At 33.6% G+C, this 13,226-nt stretch overlaps 1 protein-coding gene across 1 annotated transcript in view; it reads right to left on the bottom strand.

Moving 5' to 3' along the window:
• Positions 1-13,226, bottom strand: part of LOC140436978 (neural-cadherin-like) — an 89,528-nt gene that overhangs the window by 8,159 nt on the left and 68,143 nt on the right. The window contains exon 7 of the mRNA XM_072526174.1: positions 3,098-3,287. Coding sequence (XP_072382275.1) covers positions 3,098-3,287 — 190 coding nt within the window. The remainder of the gene's footprint in view (positions 1-3,097; positions 3,288-13,226) is intronic.

The raw sequence follows: 13,226 nt of genomic DNA on the forward strand, positions 1-13,226 counted from the left end.
ATTAATTTTCTGGTTATTAGTTTAGGCATTCTGTTTGTTGCCATTCTTTCCACATGTCCCAACTATCTGATTCTTTGTGCCTTGACGAACTTGGTAATGGTAGGTTATTTGTATAAAGCCATTAGTTCATTGTTGGTTCTTCTCTCCCAACCATCTTCTGTCTTCCGTCCTCCGAATATGCGTCTCAATATTTTCCTTTCCCATCTTTCCAGAGTATCCTCTTCCTTCTTATTTAATGTCCATGTCTTACCGGCATATGTTACTGTGGGTCGAATTACTGTTTTATATTTTCTGAGTTTACCTTGTCTAGAAACGTATTTTGAGTTCAGTAGGTCTCTTAAACTACCTAATTTTTTATTCCCTTTTGCTATTCTGGCTTCGAGCTTCCATTTCTCTTTTCCATTTTTATCGAAAACTACACCCAGGTATTCAAATTTGTACCTTTTAAAACTATAGCTTTTACCACTTACAGACCTCAGACTAAAGACATCTTTTTTCCCTTCTGTCCCTCCTATGATCATATATTTGGTTTTGTCTTCATATAGTTCCAATCCCAATTTCTGTGCTTCTTCGATGATTTTCTTCACGACTCTTCTTAATTTTTTATATTTTCATATAAATATTTTTTTTATATAGATATTTTCACCTAATTTTTATACAGTGTGTAAAAGCCAAATGGAATAAATTCTTTATTTAGGTTATTGTACATATTTATAAAAAATCCCGAAACACGTCAAATTTAAATTATAACTTGACATTCTTTAACGTGAAAATGCAACCCCTACCTTCAACCCCCTTAGAATGACAGGTACAACCCCCAATTTTTAAAATAGGAAGTATAGGCTTGTGATATATCGTTTGAAAGGTCTTTTCATTCTCCATTCAAAAATGTTGTCGCTTTCAAGTTTATTAAAATAATTTAAGATAAAATAAATTAAAATCATGTGGTTACCGAAATTCGCTACAATACAATCAAAAACTAAAATGTAATGCAAAACGTAATAAAATGTAGAACATGAAAAAGAACTATGAATGTTAATGAAGTAGATGTTCAAAATGTTCACCGCGAACGTCTTGGCAACATCCTAATCTCAATAAAACTGTCTTCTAACATTATTTAACATAACAGGCGTGATCGACCCTTAGACCATAAAAACTGCTCAGTTTTTATGGTCTAAGGATCGACCTAATCGCAAGCGTTATTCTTTCTTTTAAGTCATTTAAATCAGAAGGTTTAGTTTTGTACACATGGCTCTTCACATATCCCCATAAAAAGAGATCTAATAATGTAAGATCAGGTGATCGCGCTGGCCATTCAATCGATCCTCGCCTCCCTATCCACCGATTGGGAAATATTGTATCGAGGTACTGCCGGACATTAAGTTGGTAATGTGGTGGTGCTCCTTCCTGCTGAAATCATATCGTATTAGCTGGAACTGGAGGGTTTCCTGGATCAGGATATAAATTTGCCAACGTTGGAATGACATCATTTTGAAGTAGTGCCAAATAATTGTTGCCATTTTAGTTGCCCTCAATGAAAAAGAGACCAATGATATTGTTTCCTACAATCCCTGCCCAAACATTAACCTTTTGAGGGTATTGAGTGTGTTTTTCTCTCATCCAGTGACGATTTTCCGTGGCCCAGTAGCGGCAATTTTGCCGATTAGCATGACCGTTAAGTGAAAAAGTACACTCATCAGAAAACATAACGTCTTCTAATTGGATAATATTGTTATCCAACATGTGCATCATTTGCTCACAAAAAAAAGTTCTCCTATCAAAATCGTCTTCGATGAGCTCCTGAGTAGGTACCATCTTATAGGGATGCAATTTATTTTCTTTTAATATGTTTACTATCGATGTATGGCTAGCATTGAATGTAGTGGATGCCTGTCTACTCGATGTATGTGGATTTTCCTGAAACTCAAGCAACACATCTAATTTGAGTTCATCACTCAGTGCATTGGCAGCTGCTTTTTTATCTGCCTTCCATGACCAAACTCGCGAAACTGCTTCTCTATTTTACTTATTGTTCCTTGGGATATAGGCGGTAAATTAGGAAATTTCTCATGAAATAGACGAGTTACTTCCTGTTGTGTTCGGGTGTTATCTCCGTAACCAATCATTTGTAAAACTGTTATTTTATGCATTTCCGTTAATCTAACCATCTTTCAGAATTGAATTGAACGAACTTTTTACTTAAATTAAAATACTGACAACTTAAATAAAACAATTTACTAATGCGTGTTAAAATAACGTTGCCACGGAAATTCTTTAAAGTTTTTTAATGATTACCATCTAAAAATCACATTGCTATGGTTTTTGTTCACTTTCTAATTATCAAGACCTAAACGAGAAATAATTTCTGAGTATATTTTAGCGAATTTCGGTAACCACATGATTTTAATTTATTTTATCTTAATTAATCTTAATAAACTTGAAAGCGACAACATTTTTGAATGGAGAATGAAAGGACCTTTCAAACGATATATCACAAGCCTATACTTCCTATTTTAAAAATTGGGGGTTGTACCTGTCATTCTAAGGGGGTTGAAGGTAGGGGTTGCATTTTCACGTTAAAAAATGTCAAGTTATAATTTAAATTTGACGGGTTTCGGGATTTTTTATAAATATGTACAGTAACCTAAATAATGAATTTATTCCATTTGGCTTTTACACACTGTATAACAGAAGTTGTAGATCTTTATATTATCTACAACTTTTGTATGTGAAATTTTTTGATACCATATCAAATTTTGCCCGAATTTTTTTTTTTTTCGTCCCATTTCAATCCCTCAAAATGACCCCCTGATCTTTTCAGTTGTTTAAATTGTTTTTATTGTGTACTATATCTTCATTTACAATTTTCCATTATAAAACTTCAGATAACATTTTTTTTAATTAAAATTGAGCTAATATGCCTGTTCTATATTGTGTCTGTTTTTTTTCTTGCATTCCTCTAATTTTTGACCATAAACATATATCGCTATAATAGCTTTAACCGTCTGGTTTTACTGCACGTTCCATATTCCACCTAATTATTATACTTACCTCTTTAAAAGTACAACGTAAAGTTAAGAGGAAAATATTTACTTACCTCAACACGAACCGTCAGATTATACTCCTTAACGGTCTCGTAATCCAGAGGATGATTAACCTTAATGTCCGCCCAAGTAAAACCATTATCAGGCCTCTGCTGCAGATAGAATGTGTGGAATTTGTTGGTTTGCGCCGTGGATCCCGGCATCAGCCGATAAAACACTGTCGGGTTGTTTTCTATGCCAGAGCTAATCGAAAAAACATTAGACAATATGCGAAAAAGTGGAGGATAATACACGCTATCCCAAAAATATCTATGTAACGTGTATTGCATCCAAAAAGCAAAAACTGTTATATATGGCTTACAAAAATATATATCAGCCACATGCAAAATTCGCGGCAGATCGTGACAAGTACAAAAAAAATGCTTCATTGTTTTAATTATTTAAATTGTGTATGATCTGGTTATGATATTCTGTGCACAGACATATCACAGTATAAAAAGGTAAAAATGAACAAAAATCTCTTCCAAAATTTAAAAATGGTCTAAAATATACACTGTCTCTTTCTTAAAAAAGACGTTTTTAGGATTCAACAACTTTAAGTAAAAAAACCAACTACCATTTCTGTTGTGAATTTATTTTAGACAAATATGTTCAACTATATATAACATATGAATCCCTAGCACATATAACTGAAAAAGGACGTGCACATCAGTCTTTGTTTACAATTACTCTGTTCTAGCACAAAAGCAAAAAGTAAAATTAATAAATGATAGGGTAAATAAAATTCTGCTCGTTAAATCAAGATCAGTATTTACTACACCGATTATTAATAATAGGTGACTGCAGAAAATATGCCTTCCACAAAAAAGCTTATCCCTTTGACATGGTGCAAATAGAAAATAGTATAAAAATGTTAACTGTTTATGTAATACTATAAAAATCTACTGAATACCGCACTTAAGCTTACTACAAAAGTTCTAACCAACAAAATCGATAAACTAACAACTTTATCATATGAACAACAAGTATTCAGATTCGGAAGATCCTGCGTAGACGCTGTATTTGTACTAAGACAAATCACAGAAAAGGCCATCGAGTGCAATAAACCAGCAAGACGTCTTACACCTACTGTAAAAAAGAAACATACCAATCAATATTGTACAAACCATCGAAAATATCTGCTTACATAATCGAATACGGGCAAAGATAAATGGAAAACTAACACAGTGTATACCAGTACAAAGCGAAGTCAGACAGGGTCACTCGTTAAGCCCACTTCTCTTTAATATAACAATGGACGAAATAGTACAAGCAGTACGTAAAGATCATGGTTACAGAATCTGGAAGAACAAACACCTAAGACAAGACACAAAAACAAGAATCTATAAAGCAGCAATTAGACCTATAATAACATACACTGCAAAGACAAGACCTTACACGTGTCAAATGAGACGACTACTAGAAACAGCAGGGATGAAAATACTCCGACAAATATCAGGGAAAAGTCTGTTGTACTCGTACGAATAGCACGAGGTAAGTCATCAAATGGACAAAAAGTATTGGCAGACCAAGAAAAAGATGGTGCGATAATTTAAACAATTTAGGAGGCTAATATTAAAGAAGAAACAGGCTTTAAAGCCTAAATATAAGAAGGAAGAAAAAGATAAAAATGTTACTAATTGTATACATTTACGATTAAATATATTATTCTATAAGGAAAGAGTTTCTAAAATCAGTGATTGGGACCCATAGTTTACACGATACCGCTAACGATAATAATTGTCCACGATTATCAGAATTTGCTGTAGCTAACAATATGATAGTAAGAACTACACAGTTCCAAAGGAAAGACATTAAAGCAAAAAGTGACTCGGATCACTTCTTGGTAAGAACAAAGATAAATAAACTGAAGCTGAAGCTCTTTATCTTGCGACAAATTTGAGAAAATTGTTCTAGATCTTAGAGCAGAACAACAAATAACCAATACCACAACAAGTCCGGATATTGATTTTAAAAACGTTGAGCCAGCAATTCTGGTCCTCAAAGATGGAGAAGCTGCTGATCCATATGAATACAGTCAGATATCTTTAAATTCTGTAATACTGATTTTAAGAAATAATAAAATATAATATCCAATGAGATATAAAAACGTAGCAAAATACCCAGAGAATGGTTAAGATGGGAGTTTATAGTATTGCTACAACGCGATACTAATCCAGTTAGTTCTTCTTTATGGGATCATATTAAAATCTAATAAATTATCAAACCTAACTCACCAGGTGATTTTCTATGATACCCAGAGGGCTACTTATCATATAAAACTTGTATTGGAAGCAGAAAGCAGTCTTACAAGTTGATGGAAGATCAACCGAGGAATGTTACATTTAAAGAGGCGTTAGACATCGTAGCACCGCTGTTAATTAATATGTACTCGGATATAATTTTCAAACAGGCTTCGCAAAATAAAGAGTTTCGAGTGAAAATCAATGATGAAATAATTAATGTCTTAGATACGCTAACATCACTGTTATCTTATGGGATAGTCTCCAGGATCTTCAAGAGTTCTTGGATTATTGTAAATATGATAGAAACAGAAATTGGTTTAAAAATGGATGCGTCTAAGACAAAATTTATGATATTTAGTTGCTAACCTCACTACAACGCTTACCTACAGATAGATCATCAAAACATTGAGAGAGTTACTAACTTTAAATATCTGGGACGCTACATTACAGACCAACTAGACCCAAGTAAAGAGATCAAATGCAGACTTGAAGCAGCTCGCACAAAACGGTTCTAAAAATGTAATCATTCTTCTGTAACCACAGTTTAAATCCAAAATTACGCCAAAGAATGATCAAATGCTGCATTTGGTCAGTATTTTTACATAGCATTAAGACCAGGACTCTGCGATCAATCGCCTAGAGTCGTCTGAGATTGGGTTGCATAAAACGAACTTAGAAAAAAGAGATAAAAGAAGACCACCTGTACGTTGCCAGATGAGTAGAAAAAGTGAGAACAAACTGAATCGATGTAGCTCAGAATATAAAAGGGGAAAGATTTATATTCAACATTAGATGCAATATACTGACGATAATAGTAATTACATAAAGCTACTATGAATTCGAGGCAAAGGCAAAGATATGTAAGAAGAGTATATTTAGAAAAACATATTAAAAAATAATGATGGAATTAGACACAAAAAAACCTTATTTCGGAACGTAGTAATTTCGGAAGTAAACTAAATGAAACAAGAAATATTGTCACACGGTATTATTTTCATACGCAGGTTCGCATAAGACATAGAAATGTTTTAACCTAAAAAACTTTAAGCGTTCAACAAAGATTGAAAAATTAGTATCTTTTGAAATTGGCAAAATGTAAGAGGTATAATTGGATTAACATCGCAAAAATGCTAAACACGAAACAAGAGACAGGATTTGTTAAGAAGGACATAACTGCATATGATGAATTACAAAAGGAAGAAAGTTAAAGCTAGCAGTTACTGGTTACAGTAAATATAACAGTCTAAAAATAAGCAACCAATCGGCGCCTGCAAATGCATTGTACAAACATACAATAACATTAATAAAAACGTTTACAAACTGTGAAATACTGGCTTTTTACGTAGTAAATACTTCTTCGTTTTTTTATGTAGACATGACTCTAAATGTTTTTAATGTGTCTCCAGTAATTTGTCGTTCCAACGTTTTCGCGGTGTTCCTACTGATCGTCTTTTCATTGAGGAATTGTCTTTTGTCGTCGTTACTACTACATTTATTATCATTCGCCTTATATGAGCGTTTCATTCTACTCTTCTATTTCTTACCCAGCTTTTGATGATTTTCACCTTTCATCTACGTCGTATATCTGTAGTTTTAGCTCTGTTTCATAGTGTTTTACCATCGATGTTTCTAAGTGTTTTCATCTCTGCTGTTTCTAAAATTTTTTTGTCATTTCTTGTCAGATCGTGTTTCTGGTCTATTGGTATGATAATTGTTTTGTAAATTCTGCCTTTCGTTTTTTTCTCGATATTTTTATTTCTCCATATTATTTTATTCGAACCTGCGGCTCTGTTTGCTCTATTCACTTGATCTTCCACTTCTGTTTCGAGCTAGATAATGTTTTATCCAGATATTTAAACTCCATCCCTCTTGAAGCTGGCAATGGGATAAGATAGAGAGATTTCCTGAGTCTTCTATTGTTCAACCTGATTATGAATGAAATAATAAAAAAAGTAAGCATACGATGTAAATCTTCTTTACTTTGCGAGAATTGTATTGCGTCGTCTGCATAGCAGATTATTTTAAGTTGTTTTTCTCCCATTTGGTATCCTTTTTTAGTTCCTATTTTTTTACTATTTCATTTATTATCAGCTTGAACAGGGGGCACTCAGAGTATCTCCCTGTCTTATCCCATTGCCAGCTTCAATAGAGTCAGTTAGTTATTATAGTTTTACTGTTATTGTATTGTTTTGATAGATATTTTCAATTATTTTCATTATTCCTAGAGGTATCTCTCTTGTATAGAATAAGTGGATACTGTCCTTTAATTTGGCAATGTCAAATGCCTTCCTAATATCCACGAAAACACAAATAGGCAGGTTTGTTTTATTCTAATGATTTCTCTAGCACTTTGCTATCATTTTGGTTATTAATTTTAGTGTTGTGTTTAATTATGTAGTATCAATTTATTTAATACAAAAATATTATTCTGCCCAGAACCATTAAAATTAATAACTATTTCATCTTAAATTTACTGAAGTATCAACACAATTACAGACAGTTATTGGACAATTAATTGAAATTTGTATATAAAAACTTCCCAGATCGAATCTGTAGTTACACCAATGAATGTATAAATACTTAATCCCTCTCTGTGTTCATCGCTGACATCGTGATCTCATCTTGGCCTTCGCCATACGAAAACAAAGTATTCCATCTCTATTACTTTTTTTGTCACCAGGTTTTTTCTAATCTTGTGATTTTCCAAGTCTCTTATTGCCCTATTTCCTCAAGTCCTTAATTTGAACTGTCGCCTTTCTGCGAACGGCCCTATTAATTCGTATTTATTGACTGATTATTTTTCAAAAAACAGTGGTTTTTTGATATTAAGTTTACATTGTTTTTAGTGGGAATAAAATATAAGATAGGTAAGTAAATTAAGAAGTCAGTGGTGACAAAAAATGGATTTGTAAGGAAATGTATTATAGGATGTTCTGTTTGTAGATATATATAAAAAGTATTCAACGAGTGAATGCAGTGGTTTATTCGGTCATTTGTTTGGCAAAAAAAAGAAGTCAGTTACTACAGTTTAGTAAATACGTTTCGCTTTTTTAAACTTTCGAAAGCTTCTTCAGTTCAAAAACAATTTGTAGTTTATCAGATGTTCTAGAAACTGTAATATTACATACTTAAGATATAGGGCAAATATCTTAACAAAAAACACAACCAACTATAAAGCATTCTTCTTCTTCTTCAGATGCAAATCCACTAATGGATGTTAGAGATCACATTTTCCATTAATTCTCTATTTCTTGCAATATGTATCAGATATTGTATGTCGTTAATCCCTGTCCATTGCCTTATGTTTCGGAGCCAGGACATTTTCTTGCGTCCCATTCCTCTCTTGCCTTCAATTTTACCCTCGATTATAAGTTGGAGGAACTGATATTTTTCATTTCGCATGATGTGACCTAGATACGCCGTTTTCCTTTTCTTGATGGTTTCGAAAAGTTGGCGTTCTTGGTTTATTCTTTTAAGGACATCTATATTTGTAATTTTCGCTGTCCATGGTATTTTTAGGATACAGCGATAGAGCCACATTTCGAAAGCTTCTAATCTGTTTATATCCCTTGTTTTGCGTGTCCAGCCCTCTACGCCATATAGCAGCACTGACCACACGTAGCACTCAGTAAACCTTAGTCTCAGTTGAAGATCGAATTCTGAACAAGTCAGTACCTTCTTGAATTTTACGAAAGCTTGTCGAGCTTGCTCAATGCGACATTTTACTTCCCTGTCCGATACTCAGTCTTCAAAAAGCCATGATCCCAGGTATTTTAATTTACTCACTCTTTCAATGGACTTAGTATTCAGTGTTATGGTGGAGTTTTCAAGTGCATCCAAGTTTCTGGAGATTTTTTTGGTATTAATCTCTAATCCCATTCGCTTACTGTATTCTCCAATTATAGTGACAAGTTGTTGAAGATCGACTATGTTCTCACAAATTAAGACACCATCATCAGCATATCGTATGTTGTTGATCAATACTCCATTCACTTCGATTCCCATCTTTGCATCCTCCAAAAACTCTTGAAATATGGCTTCCGAATAAATGTTAAATAAAAGAGGGGAAAGCACACATCCCTGTCGAACGCCCCTTCTTATATGTATGGGTTTGGATATAGAATTGTCTATTTTTAACTGTGCCGTTTGATGCCAGTACAAGTTTTCAATGCATCTTATGTCTTTTTGGTCTATATCAACTTTCTTGAGGATCTGCATTAACTTGTGGTGTTGGACACGATCAAACGCTTTTTGGTAATCTAAAAAGCATAGGAACACATCCTTCTTCTGATCGTAACAATTTTGGACCAGCACCTGTGTTGCTACTATTGCTTCTCGTGTTCCTAAACCTTGCCTAAACCCGAACTGGGAGTCACTGATGTCCCATTCACATTTTTTGTATAATCTTTGATGTAGTATTTTTAAGAATATCTTTAAAGTGTGACTCATCAGGCTAATGAGTATGTGATCCTCACATCTTTTTGCATTGACTTTCTTGGTCAGGGGAATAAAGGTAGAGCGTAACCACTGTTGAGGATAGCAGCCAGTTTCATAAATTAAGTTAAATATTTTTGTAGTGCTGAAATTCCCCTTTCATCCAGTAATTTGAGTATTTCTGACGGGATTTCATCTGGTCCAGGTGCCTTATTGTTTTTTGAATTTAATATTGCCTTTTCTATCTCCTCTTTGGTGATTGAAGGGCCAGTCAGCTGGTCGTCTGTATAAACTTCACTCATGGGTCTTTCGTCATGGAAGAGCTCCTGGATATAATTTTCCCATATATTAATTTTCTCCTTTTCACCCAGCACTATCTGGTTATCCTGATTAACTATGGTAGTTGGTCTTCGTTTTCTGTATATTCCAACAGTCTCCTTAAGCTTTTTATATAAATTACGGTCGTCGTGCTGTCGTTGTAAATGTTCTAGATCGATACATTGTTGCTTAAGCCATTCATTTTTTGCTATTCTTATTTTTGCTTTTATTTGCCTGTTAATGTTTTCATACATATTGCTGCCATCTTGGTTATTCTTGTGTCTTCGTCGTTCTTCTATTAGTAATAGTATTTCTTCTGTCATCCATTTTTGCCTCGTTATTTCGTTTGTACCCTAAGTTGTTTTTCATGATGTCTGTTACAGCACTTGTAATCGTTTTCCATGTTGGTGTTAGATCTTCGGCAATGTTGGTCGTCAATATTTGAATTTGTGCGTTTATTTCATTTAAAAGCATTTCATTATAAAGCATTAAACTCCAATAATTGAATTGTCAGATGAATTTCTATTTTACGGACAGCTTCATTTGGTATTCTTGTGGTGACAATGAAGATCGAAAGAACATTAGAGTCAACAACCTGTTCAAAAATTGATTCACACACATTTATAATTTTACTTATTTTAAGGGATTGTTTAAAAAAGAGGATGAAAGTATTAGTTTTTTCTTATTCTTTTCTAAATCAGTAGCAACAATATATTTGACAGGAGACAAATGGGTAATCCTCGCACAGACATACAATCCGAGAAACAACATAATTAGGTAATTTGACACAGATTAGAGAAAAATAAACACAGAATGTGTAAAGAATAAAGATTTTCGACAAAATATGAACAAAACTTTTCAGTTTTTTATTATGAGCTTAAAATAGCCCTTATATACTTTAAACCATAATTTCTCAACAAGCTAATTAATATGAAAATTACCAATAAAAAATATTTTTGTAAGAAACTTGAAAAAACTACTGTACATAGTTTTTAACAAGCAAAAAATTCCATTCCTTTCTTCCATGAGAAAAGTTTTAAAAATTATGGCCAATTATTTGGCAAAAATATGTCAAAAATAATTGTCACGACCTCAAAAAAATATATGGTACATGCAACCATCAAAAAAATCTATACTAAGTTGACTTCAGGCATCCGACTTGCAGATTTCGTCTAAAAAAGTTCTTTAAAATCCAAAAATATTCTAAAGAAGTCATGCAGAAAATATCTGATGCCCAAAGTTTTTTAAATAGTCATATTGCTTTGAATATTTCCTAAATTCATGTATATTGCTTAACATTTCGTGGTAGTAGATAAATTTTTTTCAAAATTACCTATATTTGCGCAAAATACATTGTTTTAACTAAAAATGACACTGCTGAGTGAACACAGGAACTGATGTAATACTATAGATCATAATTGATAGTATATGAGGAATTCTACAAAAATTCGCACCTTAACTGGAGCCAAATATGGGGATATTGCAATTTGCTGCCCGTGCCCTGCAGTAACAATGTTTTTCTGTAGGTTGATACCAAAAAACATGTTTTCAGGTGCGAGCCTCAAAAAAAAGGCAAATTTAAGTTTTTTCCAACAAAAAACTGATGTGTTCTCTAAAGCTATTTTATTATTCTAGCGATCTGCCTCGAAAAACGAGTGAAAGAGACTTCTATACTTGGAGCACACGTACATATCAGGTACCAATCGCTTCGTCTTGGTCCTCAGAAGGAACTCTGACCCTTTGAAGAGCCAAGAAACACCTGTTCAAAGCGTGGCAAGCGGTTATTCAGTCACTAAAATCGACGTTTTTTTTTTTATTTTTTCGCGATTTTATCCGAAAATAGATTAAAAGAGACCTGTATAGTTGGAGCACACGTACATATCAGGTACCAATCGCTTCCTCTTGGTCCCCAGAAGGAATTCTGACCCTTTGAAGAACCAAGAAATACCTGCTCAAAGCGTGGCAAGCGGTTATTCAGTCCCTAAAATCCACGTGGCATATAATAATAAATAATCTTTTTGTTATTTAATATTATATGCCAAGTTCTTTTTTATAGTGTTTATTTATTAAAAATGAATATATTTATAAAATTTAGAATATTTTTGATGTATTGTATTCTATGTATTTATTTTTTTTTACTTGACTAACTTTTATCTCGTTCTAATACTCATACTAACAAAAAAAAAGTTTGTTATCAAAAAAAGAAGAAAAAAAATTGAATCGTATTTTCTTACTTAAAACACGATAAATTAATATGTGAAAGTTTTCAGCTATATTACAATTTACTATCTATAATTTGATGACGGATCAGGCTACATACTGGGGATCAAGTCACCAGCTTCCGATAGGTAGATGAACCTCACTTACGGAAGTCATTTTAACTTGATTTTCCGGTAAAATCGCGAAAAACTAAAAAAAACGTCGATTATAGGGACTGAATAACCGCTTGCCACGCTTTGAGCAGGTGTTTCTTGGTTCTTTAAAGGGCCAGAGTTCATTCTGGCGACCAAGACGAAGCGATTGGTACCTAATATGTATGTGTGCTCCAACTATAGAGGTATCTTTTAATCTATTTTCGGGTCAAATCGCGAAAAAATGAAAAAAAAACGTCGATTTTAGTGACTGAATAACCGCTTGCCACGCTTTGAGCAGGTGTTTCTTGGCTCTTCAAAGGGCCAGAGTTCATTCTGGCGATCAAGACGAAGCGATTGGTACCTAATATGTATGTGTGCTCCAACTATAGAGGTATCTTTTAATCTATTTTCGGGTCAAATCGCGAAAAAATGAAAAAAAAAACGTCGATTTTAGTGACGGAATAACCGCTTGCCACGCTTTGAGCAGGTGTTTCTTGGCTCTTCAAAGGGTCAGAGATCCTTCTGGAGATCAAGACGAAGCGATTGGTACCTGATATGTACGTGTGCTTCAAGTATAGAAGTCTTTTTCACACGTTTTTCGAGGCAGATCGCTAGAAGAATGAAATAGCTTTGGTGAACAAATCAGTTTTTTGTTGGAAAAAACTTAAATTTGCCTTTTTTTTGAGGCTCGCACCTGAAAAAATGTTTTTTAGTATCAACCTACAGAAAAAAATTGTTACTGCGGGATACGGGCAGCAAATTGCAATATCACCATATTTGGCTCCAGTTAA

This window comes from Diabrotica undecimpunctata, chromosome 1 (assembly GCF_040954645.1).
Source record: "Diabrotica undecimpunctata isolate CICGRU chromosome 1, icDiaUnde3, whole genome shotgun sequence".
Taxonomy (NCBI): domain Eukaryota; kingdom Metazoa; phylum Arthropoda; class Insecta; order Coleoptera; family Chrysomelidae; genus Diabrotica; species Diabrotica undecimpunctata.